Source organism: Cyclopterus lumpus, chromosome 3 (genome assembly GCF_009769545.1).
Source record: "Cyclopterus lumpus isolate fCycLum1 chromosome 3, fCycLum1.pri, whole genome shotgun sequence".
NCBI classification, from domain to species: Eukaryota; Metazoa; Chordata; class Actinopteri; order Perciformes; family Cyclopteridae; genus Cyclopterus; species Cyclopterus lumpus.
Window position 1 is genome coordinate 18,349,303 of NC_046968.1, and position 14,849 is coordinate 18,364,151.

The 14,849-nt window shown below is 38.9% G+C and overlaps 1 protein-coding gene across 7 annotated transcripts in view; it reads left to right on the forward strand.

Annotated features, from left to right (window-relative positions):
* smyd3 (SET and MYND domain containing 3) overlaps window positions 1-14,849 on the forward strand; it is a 58,732-nt gene that overhangs the window by 38,518 nt on the left and 5,365 nt on the right. For all 7 annotated transcript variants that reach the window (XM_034529536.1, XM_034529537.1, XM_034529538.1 and 4 more), the window contains 5 exons: window positions 6,254-6,321; window positions 11,032-11,134; window positions 11,753-11,863; window positions 13,703-13,790; window positions 13,989-14,163. In XM_034529536.1, coding sequence (XP_034385427.1) covers window positions 6,254-6,321; window positions 11,032-11,134; window positions 11,753-11,863; window positions 13,703-13,790; window positions 13,989-14,163 — 545 coding nt within the window. The remainder of the gene's footprint in view (window positions 1-6,253; window positions 6,322-11,031; window positions 11,135-11,752; window positions 11,864-13,702; window positions 13,791-13,988; window positions 14,164-14,849) is intronic.

Consider the following 14,849-nt stretch of genomic DNA (forward strand, 5'->3'; position numbering starts at 1 on the left):
CACAGTGTCTCTAAAAAACACACATCCTAATGTGTGTGTGTGTGTGTGAACATATGGGTGTAGCAGCTCATGAGCTGAAAATGTGCCAACTTGACAAAAACACATGGACTTTCTTTTCATATTTCTCTCAGAGATGATTGGGTATCAGCATAGAAATGAGTCATTAGAGAGTAAGAGGCAATCTTGTGTTCGATTACAAACACACACACACACACACACACACACACCCCCAGGGCTAATGTTGGGAAAGTGTGTCTGTGTGCATGCACCACATAGTATTTGCTTGTGATTGTGCACACTCTCTCGCTCTCGCTCTCTGTCTCTCTCTGTCACTGTGTGTGTGTGTAAGAAAGGTTTGGAGGTGTATTTGAGGGGTATTTACGTCTCTAACCACACCAGTGAACCACACCACTGTTCTGAAAGTATTGTCTGTCATTTGCACATATTTATGTTAAATCAAAGCATTTAAAAACATGTTAGCATGGACCATTTTAGCAACCGTCTTAGATTACAGATTGGTTGCCCATCATGGTAAAGTCTTAAAGATTTCTGTCTAAAACCTTTGGCTTTGGGGCAGCACTTTTCAAAGCGGTTGCTTGCGAATGTTATTCCTTCTGTGGTCTTCCACTCAATATTCTGCTCAATGTTTTCCCAGGATGCACCTCTCTAATTCAGCCCGCCTACTCTCGTTCACGCTCAGCAACTTCACTCATAAGTTTGCTAATGAGTTTAAACACATTTCGGCACCACTCTCCTCCGCCCTCCTTCCCTCCCTCTCCTGTATCAAGCCTTTCCTCAAACATTGCTTTGTATTTTGCCGTGTTTTCCCATCTCATCCCTTCTTCCTTCCCTTTCCATCCCCTGATCATGTCTTCCTCTCACACTCTCCCTCTTCTGCCCTCCTTAGACGGTTTGGCTGTTTTACGCTTGTTTAAACAGAGATGGACTCTTGGGGTGTGTGGCGAGCATTGAAAAATAAGGGAGGGAATATAAAAAACAGAAGGGTCCATTTTGTTGTTCTTTTATCAAATGGACCATACACAACTATCAGTATCCCTCTCCTCTCCTCTGCTCCTTTCTTTAGTTCTTAGATTGGCATTCGTGGGTTTTGTAATGTCATTTTCATGTCACATTTGCTTAATTTTCAGGTCATTTAATTTGAAGAGCAATAACTTCATAAATACATACATGTATATCCAAGTCTCGGGTGAGAAGTTTGAAACAAGGCTGAAAGCAGGAATATGAAAGCTTTCAGCACAGAAGAACCGAAGAAACAAAACAGAAGAAACAAACAAATTAAGTGTTGTTGTTTGAAATTAGAAGAAAACATTATTTGTTGTCTTTATTAGTGAGTTAATAGTGGAGAGGTGACAGGAAATGAGGGGAGAGAGAGAGATAAGCAATGATGAGCAACACGGATACCCACCCCACAGTGACATGGACAAGCAAAGCATGGCAGTTAAATATTGAAGCTGCCAATTCTGAACAGAAATGCACAAATTGGATTACATCAAAAAAAATGCATTGGCTTAATATTGAATAAGTGCATGTAGCTAGTAGCTATACGGGGGGTAGCGGGGGTCTGGGATAATGATAAACTGCACTTTCACAGCTGTGGCCCAAGCTCAGACCTGTGGCTATGAAATAATGCAGATTTTTACTGTGGCGGTTGCCTTTAGTGCCACACATCCAACAGCCTGTCAGCAGACGCATGGTGCACTCTGTGGCAGCAGGTGCACACAGGACAGCTAGCTGACTGCTCCTGAGGGGTCATCTCATCAGGACATAACCTCTGTCACCTACAGCGAACAGTTTGCAGCACTGAAGTAAGGCAGCCTTTTATTTAGCCTCCATCCGGTTAAGGGAGAAGCGAACAGCACCAGCAGGTCATGGCTCCCTGTTTACCACATTTATGGAAGTTTAAAGTCAAATTACAGATACATTTCATCTTTATGAAGTTTTAGTGTGTGCGTCTTAATTACAGTGAGTGTGTTGAAGACAGTGCTGACTCTTGTATAATACATCTCTTTGCATTTTATTGTGCTTTCCCTTATATATACTGTTATACACATAGTGAGGAAACTATGGTGGTAAAAATGTAGGATAACTCTAGAGACCTTTGCCTCAGTTAAAATACCCTAAACCGGCAACAATTCACCTTTCCAGCTAATATGGGAAAGTCATGTTTCTGGCCAGCTGATGAATGTATGTCCAATATTCGCTTTTAGCTGAAATGGGAACATGAGCACATTTTGTAATTATGGCCAAATTAGAGTGACAGTAATGTAAACAAAATTACTTGAAAGAGACAGAGAACAATATTAGTAATCATGATTAAAGTTTTAAAAAAGTGTGTGTACGTTTAGCCTTGTTTTCTTTCCTTATATTTCCTCAGTAATTCTCTCTGCTTGTCTATTGAGAGATGAAAGAACCTTGGTTTGGTCATAAATACTTTATCAAAGCATTCATAGTGCACACACGCCACACACAGATGCAGCCTTTGATTGGGTCTGATGGCCTTTGTAGTGTTTTCCAGAATGACAGCAATTGAACCAATTCCAGCAACATTTAAGACATAAACCATCCAGTCACAAGTTTTTGGAACTGAATCCAAACCCCCATCCATCCACTTAAAGATGTTCCACCCGTATATGTTTCCAAAATGTCACTGAGATAATGTTGATCTGCCCCTCCTTCGCTGAATCCTTAGTAGGTGCGTTTACCCGCCTCAGAGGGGAATTCATAAAAGGATTGTGCAGTTTTTATGTCTGCTAAACCTGCACAAATAAGATAAAAAGAGACCATGTCATTTTCATAGCACCCACAAAGGGTGAAATGCACCCCTGACTGCAAGTGTCTCAGTGGTCCTGTGCTATATGCACATATTTCAATTGTGTACATTTGGTGCAAAATGTTATCTTTTCAATGCAAATGGACCTCATTGCAAAAACAATCCACAAAGATCAGTGCTAAAGTTTTGATAAATGTTTGAACATTCAAATGTTCTTTTCCTCTCTCCCTTTGTTCTGCCTTCTGTGTTCTTGGCATAAAGGCGACAATGTACAAAGACTTGTAGGTTTATACCTGTCGTGGTGAAGCCAGAGCAAGCTACATGGGCCATGAATGACATCATCATGTCAGCTTTGATCATGCTTGATAGTGGCATAATAGCACCAGCCTCCAAAAAACAAATTCAGAGGTACATGATTTAAGCACTGCGACCACTTTGCACCTTTCACCGGCTTCAATACATCTATTTTACTCAGCTCTTTCAGTATGAACCGAAAATATTTTTCTCAACCACAGGCTGGCTGGGCCTTTCCAAGCACATTTACTGAAAGTGAACGAGTCACAACTCTGGCCATGTCAGCTTGGGTGGGAGTTTTGAGATTTGCTTTTGGGGGTTTTATGTTGATCCATTACAGAGTTGACATTAACCATTTACCTAAAAACTACATGTTAAATATTTCTCTTTTTAGTAGAATCAAAGTATTGAATTGAATTGTATTACTTGTATCTATTTGTTTTTTTTAACTTTACAATAGTGTTTTTAGAACTGACAATATGACGAATGTATCATGAGAGTAAAATAAGTGTCATCTTTTGTTTTTATTCCCACCCAGAAGATGACATTTTGGAGAGTGTTTTTGATTTTTTCATTTTTTTCCACATCACAGGCTGTTCACCACACCCATCAATCATTCGCCTGTCTTTGCCTCTGTTCCTATCTCACATTCATCATTTCTACACATTTCATCCAAATCTAATCAGCAGAAATATTGTGTGAGACAGGTTAACAAATAAAAAAATAAATGAGCAAACAAGTGAATTTTCAGCACCATCTTGAAGGAAAAGCCTTCAAGACAAAATGCACGGTTTGCTATCTTTTGTACAGATGCAGTAATTGTTAAATTATCCACAGTGGGAATGGCAGTACATGAATCATATCAGGCCTTTAATCCCCATTAAGAACCTGCTGTTTAGAATATCTGTTTTATTATTTGCTGGAGCTCATTCACTCAAGATGGATAGAAAGTAGCCCTCCAGACAATGTAACTCTGGCTTTCTCTCAAACTGGTCCCTCCTCACTGGCACTTCACCACCTCATCTGAACACACACTCGCAGCTTTGGAGGGCTCTCTTTATTAATGGGGAGGTTATAAATAAACAGGTCAACTGTGGGAGACTCTTAACATCTCTCATCAAAGTAGAAAACAGCCGTTACCATGGTTACTGATGGATGACATGTTTGGTGTCGCCCACATATGGTGTTATATTGTGTGTTGCATATAACACCTCAAAACCAGTGAGCTTATCCTGTAGAAAAAATATACAATAGTTCTCCCTTTTTGAAAAAAAAAAAAATGTTTAAAGTTTAACCGCACCAGAAAGAATCTCTCTAGTGAATGGAGTCAGACTCCATGTTGTCACAGTTTAGCTTAATATGACATATTAAACACCTATTACCTAGTATCTTTAATGTGTCGACAATTTCTAGGTACATTGTTCACTGTGGTGACACCAACAGATCACGTTTACAGGAAGGACGTGTGTGTGTGTGTGTGTGTGTGTGTGTGTGTGTGTGTGTGTGTGTGTGTGTGTGTGTGTGTGGGAGGGAGGGAGGGAGATCTATGCCCAGCTGAGTGCCCTACCACTGTTTGTTTACATTTCCTCTACACTTTATCACCCCATCCCTCTTCTTAAAACCATCCTTTCTGTTCTCTCTGCACAGCCGTTCCTTCATCCCCGCTGTCAAATGTATTCATTTACTTTCCTTGGCCCCTTGCAGACATGCAGACCACGACCACCAGCACACTCAAACACACTTGTTTACCAGCAATAGCTCAGTAATTGACACATCAAAGACCTTTTTTTAATTCTTTTATTATATTTCACTTCTTTGTTTAGTTTGAGTGTTTATTGCTTTTCCCTTTCATCATCTCTCTCTGTCACTAACTTGGAAACAACTTCTTCAAGCATTTTGTTATTTCAAACCTTCTCTGTGCCAACTCTGTTAGTTGAAGGAAACAAAGCATCTCCCTCCCTCATTCCAAATCTCTCCTTTGTCTCCTGAAAGCTGGGACTCTTTCATCAATTCCTTCCTGAAACATGTTCTTTAAATCATGCAGACCACCCAGGTGCATTGTGGGAGGTTCATCCACATAAGTGTAAACGCGTATTTAGATTTATGATAAAGTTAGATTGAGTCTAGGTTTGAGTTGTGGCTTGTAATTTTAGGAGGAAAGATCGTTGACTCACTGTTGATTTTATGTGTGTGTTTTGGTTAGGTTTGTGTAAAACAGGGTTTAGATACATATATTTCAATACTTGATGTCTTAAAAAGACGTGTAAGCATGAAGACGTGATTTCATATAAGTTGTAATAGCATTCAACAACATTCATTCAATCACTCACTCATACATATATACATACTGTACATACATTTACACATACATTCATACAGACATAAATACATTCACACAATCATACATTCACACGTTTTACATACATACATATATACTTGCACGCATTCACACATTCACACATACATACATTCACACATACATACAGATACATTCACATACATGCGTACATACATTCACACATACATACACGCATACAGTACATACCTACATTCACACATACACACAGATACATTCACATACATGCGTACATACATTCACACATGCATACATACATACATACTGTACATACAGTGTTGCATTTTGTCATGGGCCTCTTGAAAAGGCAGTCTTCAAATTATGCATGCATTAAGTTTAAATTATGTTCATAGCAGTAACTAGTTTATCTAAACAGTCACTAGCTTTACAGTCTAAAGTGTTCCAGCTGTTTCCTTTTTTAAATCTATTTGACTTTTTTTTTTTTCACCCTCTTAATTTCAGGAAACACAAATATTCCACTTGTTCTCTGTTACACATTACAACATACTGTTTACCTGGTTGATGAAAAATATTACAGGCGTGTATTTTATTTGAAAAATCTCTTATTTTCCTCTCAAAGAAATAATTCCCTTGGCTCTAACATAACCAGGTGGTACTTTTACACATTCAAATCCCTTGCATCTCAAAGCAAAAACCTTGTATGTAACGTTTCAGTTGCAGTGCTAGTGGGGTTTTGCAGGTGCCAAAGATATGAAAAAAATTTCAGAGCATACGATGAAAGGTGTTGTTGTTTCCCTGAGGCAATTTAACAAATCATCTCTCTCGTCTTTTATCCTCTTTCTCTCCTTTAGATGACATGTAATTGTTTCACCATCAGTGACGGAGAGCTGCAAGAGATTGGAGTTGGGCTGTATCCTAGGTAACACACACACACACACACACACACGCAAAGGGCAATGTGTGGAGCATACACCACTAAAAAGCATCATTAATATCAATCTTGCTCATAACCATTGTTAGATAGTGCCTCTCTCTCACTCCCTCACACAATTTAAATGTGGCTCTTGAGTTACCTGCCAGATCACCGCGCCCCAACTAACCCCACCCATCCTTTACTTCCAAAGCCCTCCCCATCCCCCTCCCTCTTTTTATGACAGTTCTTTGAAGTACAAGGAAGAAGGGAGAAATGGAAGTGTTTTTTTTGTTGTGAGGCCGAAAACTTGAAAATGAATGCTGACAGAATATTTTAAAGCTGTTCGAGTAAGACAGGGGGATGCAGAGAGAAGCGAGAACGCATGGAGAAACACGATGTTTGACTCCAACTGATATGTTGTGATTCTAGTCTGGCATGTGAGAGTGAAACACACAGACAGACAGACAGACAGACAGACAGACAGACAGACAGACAGACAGACAGACAGACAGACAGACAGACACACACACACACACAGAGCTAGGCAGTATGCATTGTAATCCCTGTATTGAGTCCCAGGTGAATAGGGTGGGATTTGGCCTGTCGGTTTACATGTTGTTAGAGTTAGAGCCACACACACACACACACACACACACACACTCACACTCACACTCACACTCACTCACCACACACACTCCAGGTATCTCAGCCGGTTTATCTGGCCGGTGTTGAAATGTCAGATGGTCACAGTGGCTTTGCCAAAGCTCAGCAAAACCCTGTGTGCTTGTGTCAGTGTGTTTCTGCGATTTGTTCCGTAACTCATCCATAAATGATGGGCCCATTCGCAGGATGGTCCCCTGGCTATTCACATTTAGGGTTGCTTAGCAACAACTGGATTTGCTGGAGAGAGGGGGATTTCTCTGTTGAGGCGACACCTCTGTTCATTTTCTCTATCTACTGTATGTAAAAAAACTTTTTCTTAATTTGGTGACTTTTCTGTCTCTCCCCTCTTTTCTCTTCTAAGCTCGTCTTTCTCTCTGTCTGTCTCCGTCTCCCATCTGCTAATCAACCTATTGAAAAAATTATGTCAAATCCCATCCTCTGAGGTTTTTATCGGGAGCAAATTGATTCACAGTAGGATTGATAACAGTTGCACTCCATATCAACTGAGTAACTTAAACCCATGTGCAGCCACAGCCGAATCCTCACAGAGATGCACTGAAACAGGAAGAAGACGAGATGAGCTGACAACATCTTACTCTAAAGCCAGTAATCCCTGTCGGTCTGTGTGTTTCTTTGCATTATCTTGAGAACCTCTCATTCAATCTACTTCACACTTGGTAGGTGTTTTTTTCTAGGGACCACGGGAGTGCCATGTAGAATTTGGTGCAATTATGACATGTAACGCGTTCAATATTAATATATACCACGAGAAGCCACGGCTTGGGTGCCACTAATAATGTTACCACCAGCAAAATGCTTCCGTCATTTAAAATCCACATTCTACTTTATATCCCTGGTGGTTATTTTATATCAAGCGACTAATACCGGTACACGTATTTGGAAATTACATTACCTTGAATGTTGATTTTGATGGTGGAAGAAGAACTGGGCTTACTTTAAACCTTTTTCAGAAGTAAAACTATTAACTATTAATATTAAAACTATTAATACAGCATGGTGAACATCCTGCATTCAAAGTTGTACTTCTGTTGAAGAGTGAGAGAGAGGCATCATCAGCACTGTAACGTTACTTCAATTTACTTAAAGTCGGTTCAAGCTGGAGCTTTCGATTCTAATATGATGCTGGATAGTTTAATGAATAAGAATGCATCATTTTTGAAATTGTTATATTTTGTGAGTTAAATCTAAATCTGTAACAATTTGTCTTCCTCTGATGTAGAAGTACATAGTAGTATGCAGTTGAGTTGCAGTGTTTTGGGTTGTGTTATTTTGGGGTATAATAACTTAGAATAGTAACATTATTCAATACTTTTCATACCTAGACATTATAATAAATGTGTTGCTGTTCGTAGCCCTTTTATTTGGGGCCCCACACCTTGTTTAAAGTCTGGTGTTATCGGAGTGTCACTGGTGGATACAGAACATCAGTTGTTGATTGCACACAGTTGGGCCTCAACTTATTATTTAAGTTCCGACATTTCTATAAGTATTATGTCAAGGCTATGCACTACATTTATTAATTATTTGTAGTTCCAGTTAATGTATCGTGGGGCGACTATGGGTCAGTGGTTAGCATGCCCGTCTTTCAATCAAGAGGTTGGCAGTTCAATCCCCGCCCTAGTTGATGTGTCCTTGAGCAAGACACTTAACCCTGCATTGCTCCCCGTAGCTGTGTCTACGGTGTATAATGTAAAGTGTCTTTGAGTATCATGAAAAGCGCTATATAAATTAAATGGATTATTATTATTATGTAGTAATGTAGTGAACCACTTTTACACAACAAAGACTCAGAGATAATCAGTCTCTGAAAAATAAAGATGCAAGAAACCTTAACAGAGAGAAGAGAGTATTTCACCCTTATTTTTATTAAATATAATCAATGATTGGTCCTCTACTGTCTCTGTTATAAGTGGCTCTCTATCCTGCTGAACTCAGCAACAGTTTCTGTTCGTGTGAGCAGCTATTGTTAATGTGAGATGTGGTTTAGTTAATTAATCTAATTAGTATGCTAATGAGCTGCTATCCATCAGATAAAAGCATCGTTTGGAGCACTTGATTTCTAGTTGGTATTCAATCCACAACTTCTCTACTGTAGAACAAAGCCAGGGGGTTACTGTTTTACAAAGGCTCCACACACACACACACACACACTCTCACACACACACACACTCTCTTTATCTCTTGCATCCATTGTTTTTCTCTATGAATATGATAAACAAGAAAAGCTGTAATGGAGGGTCTCATAAAAACAGACAAACCTCTTCATTTTTTTTTTCCAGCCATGTGTGCAGTGACAGTTAATGTCTTTTCTATGGGTCAGGGAGGTTTTAAAATACTTAATACATAAAAAAAAAAAAGAATTCATACAAAATTCATACAGTCTCCATATGGGAAAGATGCACATCAAGCACAGACTTTACAATCAAGTAAAATCACCACTATTCTATATAGTTCCATTCATTTTTTTTACGCCTTGTTTTTTTTTCTTTCTTGGACGAGCACATACAAGGCAATTTATATGACAATTACTCACCTGTTTATTAGGTGCACCTAGCTCAACCTAATGCAGTCTAATACAACAATCCTGCATACATCCTATTTTCATGGAAGATGTTTCAATGTTAATATATCATTATTATTTGGGAAACACATCATACTTAAACCCATTCTTTTAAAAGCCTTTTAACATTTCAATAAAATAATGTTGACATATAAGGACGGAAGAAGTACTCCAATCTCTACTAACAGTACTACAGTGTAAAATACTCTTGTGACATGCAAACATCCTGTTTACAAAATCTTACTCAAGTAAAAGTACAAAAGTAAGTATAACCATCACCATATACTTAAAGTAGTCTACCAAATGTTAAAGTACTTATTATGCAGAATTGCCCATTTCAGAACAATATCAATTATATTCTGGGATTATAATTATTGATGCATTAATGTATTCAGCACTTTAATGTTGTAGCCGGTAATGGTGAAACTAATGTTAATTACTTTCTATACTGTCAGGTAGTTTCATCTATAATAATACATCATAATTCACGATCAAGACATGAAGAGAAGTCAATGTAAATTACTTGCATTGAAAAAGTATCAAAATACAGCTTGTTTATAAAAAACAAGTCCCAGTGGAGGATCCCCTCGAACCCCTCTACCAAAACCACAGCGCCCCCTTATATAACAAATCCCAATTAAACCCCTGCTTACGCATGTATTTTCTTATTGTCTAAAATGCTGTTTCATTATGATTTTAATAAAAACCCAGGAAGATATTTCTGGAAATATTAAGCGTAAGGGAAAAGCTCTTCATGTCCTCAAACACTAATATATGGCATCAGTATTGTGATGCCGACACTGTCAGTTAGTGTGCGTGTGGATGTGTAGGAGGATAGGCTGTATCTATTTAGAAAATTAGGAAAGGAGTCTTTGTTGTGACAGAAGTGGAGTACCCATCGTTTCCGGATGTATTTGTGTGAGGTTGACGGAAAGAAATGAAGTGACATTTGTTATGACAGAAGCAGCATACTCATTTTGTCAAACTGTGCAGGGAATTATCTGTGTTTGTGTGTTCACGTGTGTGTAACTTTCTGTCTTAGGTTCATTTGAGCAACTAAAGGATTATGATTATTATGATATTTAACCCGCTATTAGCACCTTAGATACAGTGTTGACGGATATATGGTATCCTGCAGACACACTAAACGGGCTGATCAATGGATGGTCATCTTGAGGGACTTGTGTCTTTCAGCGTTCGTTTTTTCTCTCATGACTATGCTGGAATAAATTACCATTTCAGTCAACATTGATTTGAGAAACCCCAACACAGTTGGACATGTGGCTGTTGGTGGCTCAGAAGGATGAGGCTGGATGTCTTTTCTCAACCTTTACCATGTTCTCTCTGTCTTTGTCTTTGCCAGGAAGGGTTTGAACGTTAAGCATTTAATCACAGATACAATTCTCTCTCTTTTTCCCCTCCTATTCTCTCTCTCCCTCCTGCACCTCATCATCTTGTTTGCTCTCTCCCAGTTTATCTCTGCTAAACCATGACTGTAGGCCAAACTGTGTGATGGTGTTTGTGGGAACAAAACTGCAGCTCAGAGCTGTTCGGGATATCAACCCTGAAGAGGAGGTACTGCATGAAAGAAATACTTGCACTTCTCCTTCACAACATTAACAACATGGATTATGACTACTTTTATCGACCTGTAATGTTGCCTCTGCTTTTATGTTCATGTTCTTTGTGAGCAATATTTATTGAATGTTTTCATCTGCTGCTGTTATTGAAGGAGGAACCAATGCCTGAGGCTGTTTTGAATGATACATAATCTAAAACTTGGAACCGTATTTTACATGGAGATAAAATCACTGTGGTTACTGTGTGAAGTTTATTCTAGAATAATAATATATATTGATAGAAGAACAATACACCTAATTGTATTAGAGTATTTCTCAAAGTTGTAGCCAAGTGAAATATCACTTTAACATGAGCAGGATGACGTGTCTAAACTCGGCAGTCTCTCCTCATTTTCCATACTTCACCATCCCTCCGGACGATGTAATGAGATTCATCCATGTCATCTGGAAGATATACACCCACACTTTACTCCTACAGTATCTCTTTCCACCAAAACCAATCTACACAATTTAGATTTAAAATGATGTATCCTCCTTCACTGAACTGCATTTAACTATGATCTACAGTAAAATATGGCAAAAAGGCAAACTAAACTGTTCCCTCTGTTTTCAGCTGACTATAAGTTACATTGAGACGTTGTCATTGACTGAAGATCGACAGAGACAGCTGGAGGACCAATACCATTTCACATGCCGCTGCCAGCATTGCGACTCTCAAGACAAGGTAACATGAACACAGATTACATTTCAAATATTTACATAATTGTCATTCATTTCCAAACACAAACTATGCCAATCTCTACATTTACATGAAAAGGATAATCATAGGGGTAATATTCAGAGTATGGCATTTATCCGATTTAAGACGTTTTTCATATGTTTCCTAAATATTCTTATTGATGTGGAGCACAGTCCATGAATGTCTGTATACACTTCTCCAAATTGAACCAATAGAGGTGACACAGTGGAGATGCTTACTGTACCAAAAAAAAACATGCATTGGATTGCAGTGTGTCGCTGGTATGACACAATATGAGAAACTCCAATGAAAGTTCCTATCGAGAGGTTACAATGACTGAAATGTCCATCAGTAAAGCACAGACACACACACACACACACACACACAGTGTTGTTTTCAGGACTTTTTGGGATATTACATTAACTTTCATTAATTTCCTGTAGACCTACCCAAACCATAACTTTAGCCTGCCCTAACCTTATGCATCCTTAAACCAAGTCTTCAATCTCAGTCTAAAATGTAATGATTTACAGTGTTATGGGGATGTGCATTTTGTCCCCAAAAAGGGGTCAAGTCCCCACACTTGAACTGTGTAATCACATGTATGTCCCCACAAGACGGGTAAAGCACACCAACAAACACACACTCTACCATGCCGCTGTTGGCTGTGTATCTGTGCATAACGTTTTTCAGTGTACACTTCCCTGTCCTCTCCTAGTTTTGCCTCCTTGCTCTCTCTCTTATCTCCTGCTGTCCTTGTCTTCCTCTCCATCACTCTGTTACGCTTCACCTCTTCACAACTCTCTCTTTTTCTCCCTCTCTATCTCTGACCACCTACTGAAAAATGAGAAATATTATCTTGTCTTTCAGCTGCAGTTTTCTTTTCCATCAATCTTCTCTTTTTTTCTGCCATCACTTCTGCCTCTGGCTTTGTTTTCCGTATGAGTGTGTTGTGTATGAGGTAAGAGAGAGCACTCAGTTGATTCTCTGGGACAATTGCCTTCATTTTATTCAATCCACCTTTGTTCTGCAAGCAACAAGCACACATACTTTCTGTCATTCCCACTCTTTCTCTTTAATCTTCAGATGATGATGGCAGGCTGCTGGGGTGTGACCTAAAGTAGTCATGGCAACAAATGACTGTTGACATCAAACACAGGACATTTAGTTGTTCACCCCCAGAGTATACGTGTGTGTTGTGCATGTGTTAAGATGTATACATGAAACAAGAGGGCTTTCATTAATATTTCTTTAGTTTACTTTTTTATTTTCTCCAGGCATGTAAACATCTTAAACTAAAGGTATTGTATTATTTAGGTTTTAAATTAAACCAGAATCACTATCAGATGAAGCCACATTTCCTCTTTTCTACTTTTTTTCTTCTTTTGTATTATATCAGGGAGTAGGATTTATTATATTATAGATTACATACACTTCTTGTACCACTTACTAAATATTGTGTGACTTGTGTTTGTTAATGTGTTTTTTATGTTAACATTTATTTTATTTTGTATTGATTTTGCAAACATATTCACAGGAATGAAGAGTAGTACCACCCCCAATAAGTTGGGGTATACATAACATTACCTTCAGTTGTTAGTTGCTTGGAGGTTGTGTTGATGAAGCCACATTTTATCGTTTTCAATCCAGTTTGCTTCTTGACTGAACAACTCCTATACAAGGTGGTGTTGATCTGGTGTAGTTTTTATTTTTTTGAGTGAGAGCCTGCATGTAGGTCAAGTATGTACATGAGTGTGTTTTAAAAACTGAATGTGTACTTGGTCTGTGCGGATGTTCAGGTGGTTCCTCTCCTCTCTTTCCCAGGACAGACTCATGCTGTCAGGGCACGAATCAACATGGCGCCTCCTGAAGGAGGCTCTACCCAGACTGGAAGGACTGAAAACAGAGTCAGGTATCCTTTACCTTCAAGATCCTCTTCAGCCAAAGGACCCTAAACACTGTCATAATCCACCATCTACTGTAACGTGGGATGATGATTAAATTAGTCAAGGCCTCATAAAGTTGTCTTTATGAATACATTAGTTTTCTTTGGAGTGTTAATTTTTTTACTTCCAGTATAATTGTTGCTTTTCCTTAAATTACCCTCCAGATTGGCAAGCGTTACTGGAGGGCTGTAGTCATCTCTTATCGACTGTTGTTGGGGACGTGCCCGATGAGAATCTGTATAAACTCAGAATAACAGACATGGCTGTAGATGCTTCCATTCACCTGGGACACTGGGAGGAGGCTGTAGGATACGGAGAGAAAACACTTCCAGTATATAGGTGAGTCGGAATATATGTGCGTGCTTGCGTGCATTTAAATTGAGCTTCATGCCAATGTTTTAAAATCTCCAGATGCAATGTGATATCTGGGCTTGAAATCATTTGGTTTGCCTTAAATAGATTAAGTCAGGACGTGAAATATTTTGTAGTTAAAAGTACAAGATTTGATTATGATATGGTGAGAAAAGGAAGTATTCAAAGTGGTGGCGTTAAACAGGGAGTAGATGTATAAATAGAGAGAACAAAAAGTAAAATAGAAAAGATGGGATAAAGTAAACCAAAAGAGGACTTGAAGAATGCATTGAGAATTAGTTTTGGCAAGGAAGGGATACAACAATGAAAGAGAGAATTAAAGGGAAGGAGAGAAGAGCATTCAGGAGAAAATAGTTGGAGAGAAAGAGAGTAGGGGGAAGATCTTCCATATTAATCTGCTATCTTCCTCTGGGCTCTTCAGATGGCAGAGAAGAAAGATAGCTGCAGGAGTTCTCTATCTCTCTCTCTCTCTCCTTTCCTTCCCCTCATTCTGTATTCCTTTCTTCTTTCACTCTCTGCTGGTCTTTTTTCTGTTTCTCTATTCAGTTTGTGATGTAGTGAGAGGGTTTTCCTCTGTGTGGATAATGCACACCTCCTGCAGCAGGCTGTACACGCGGGTTGAATGTCTCCATGCTGCACATGTTTTACTGATA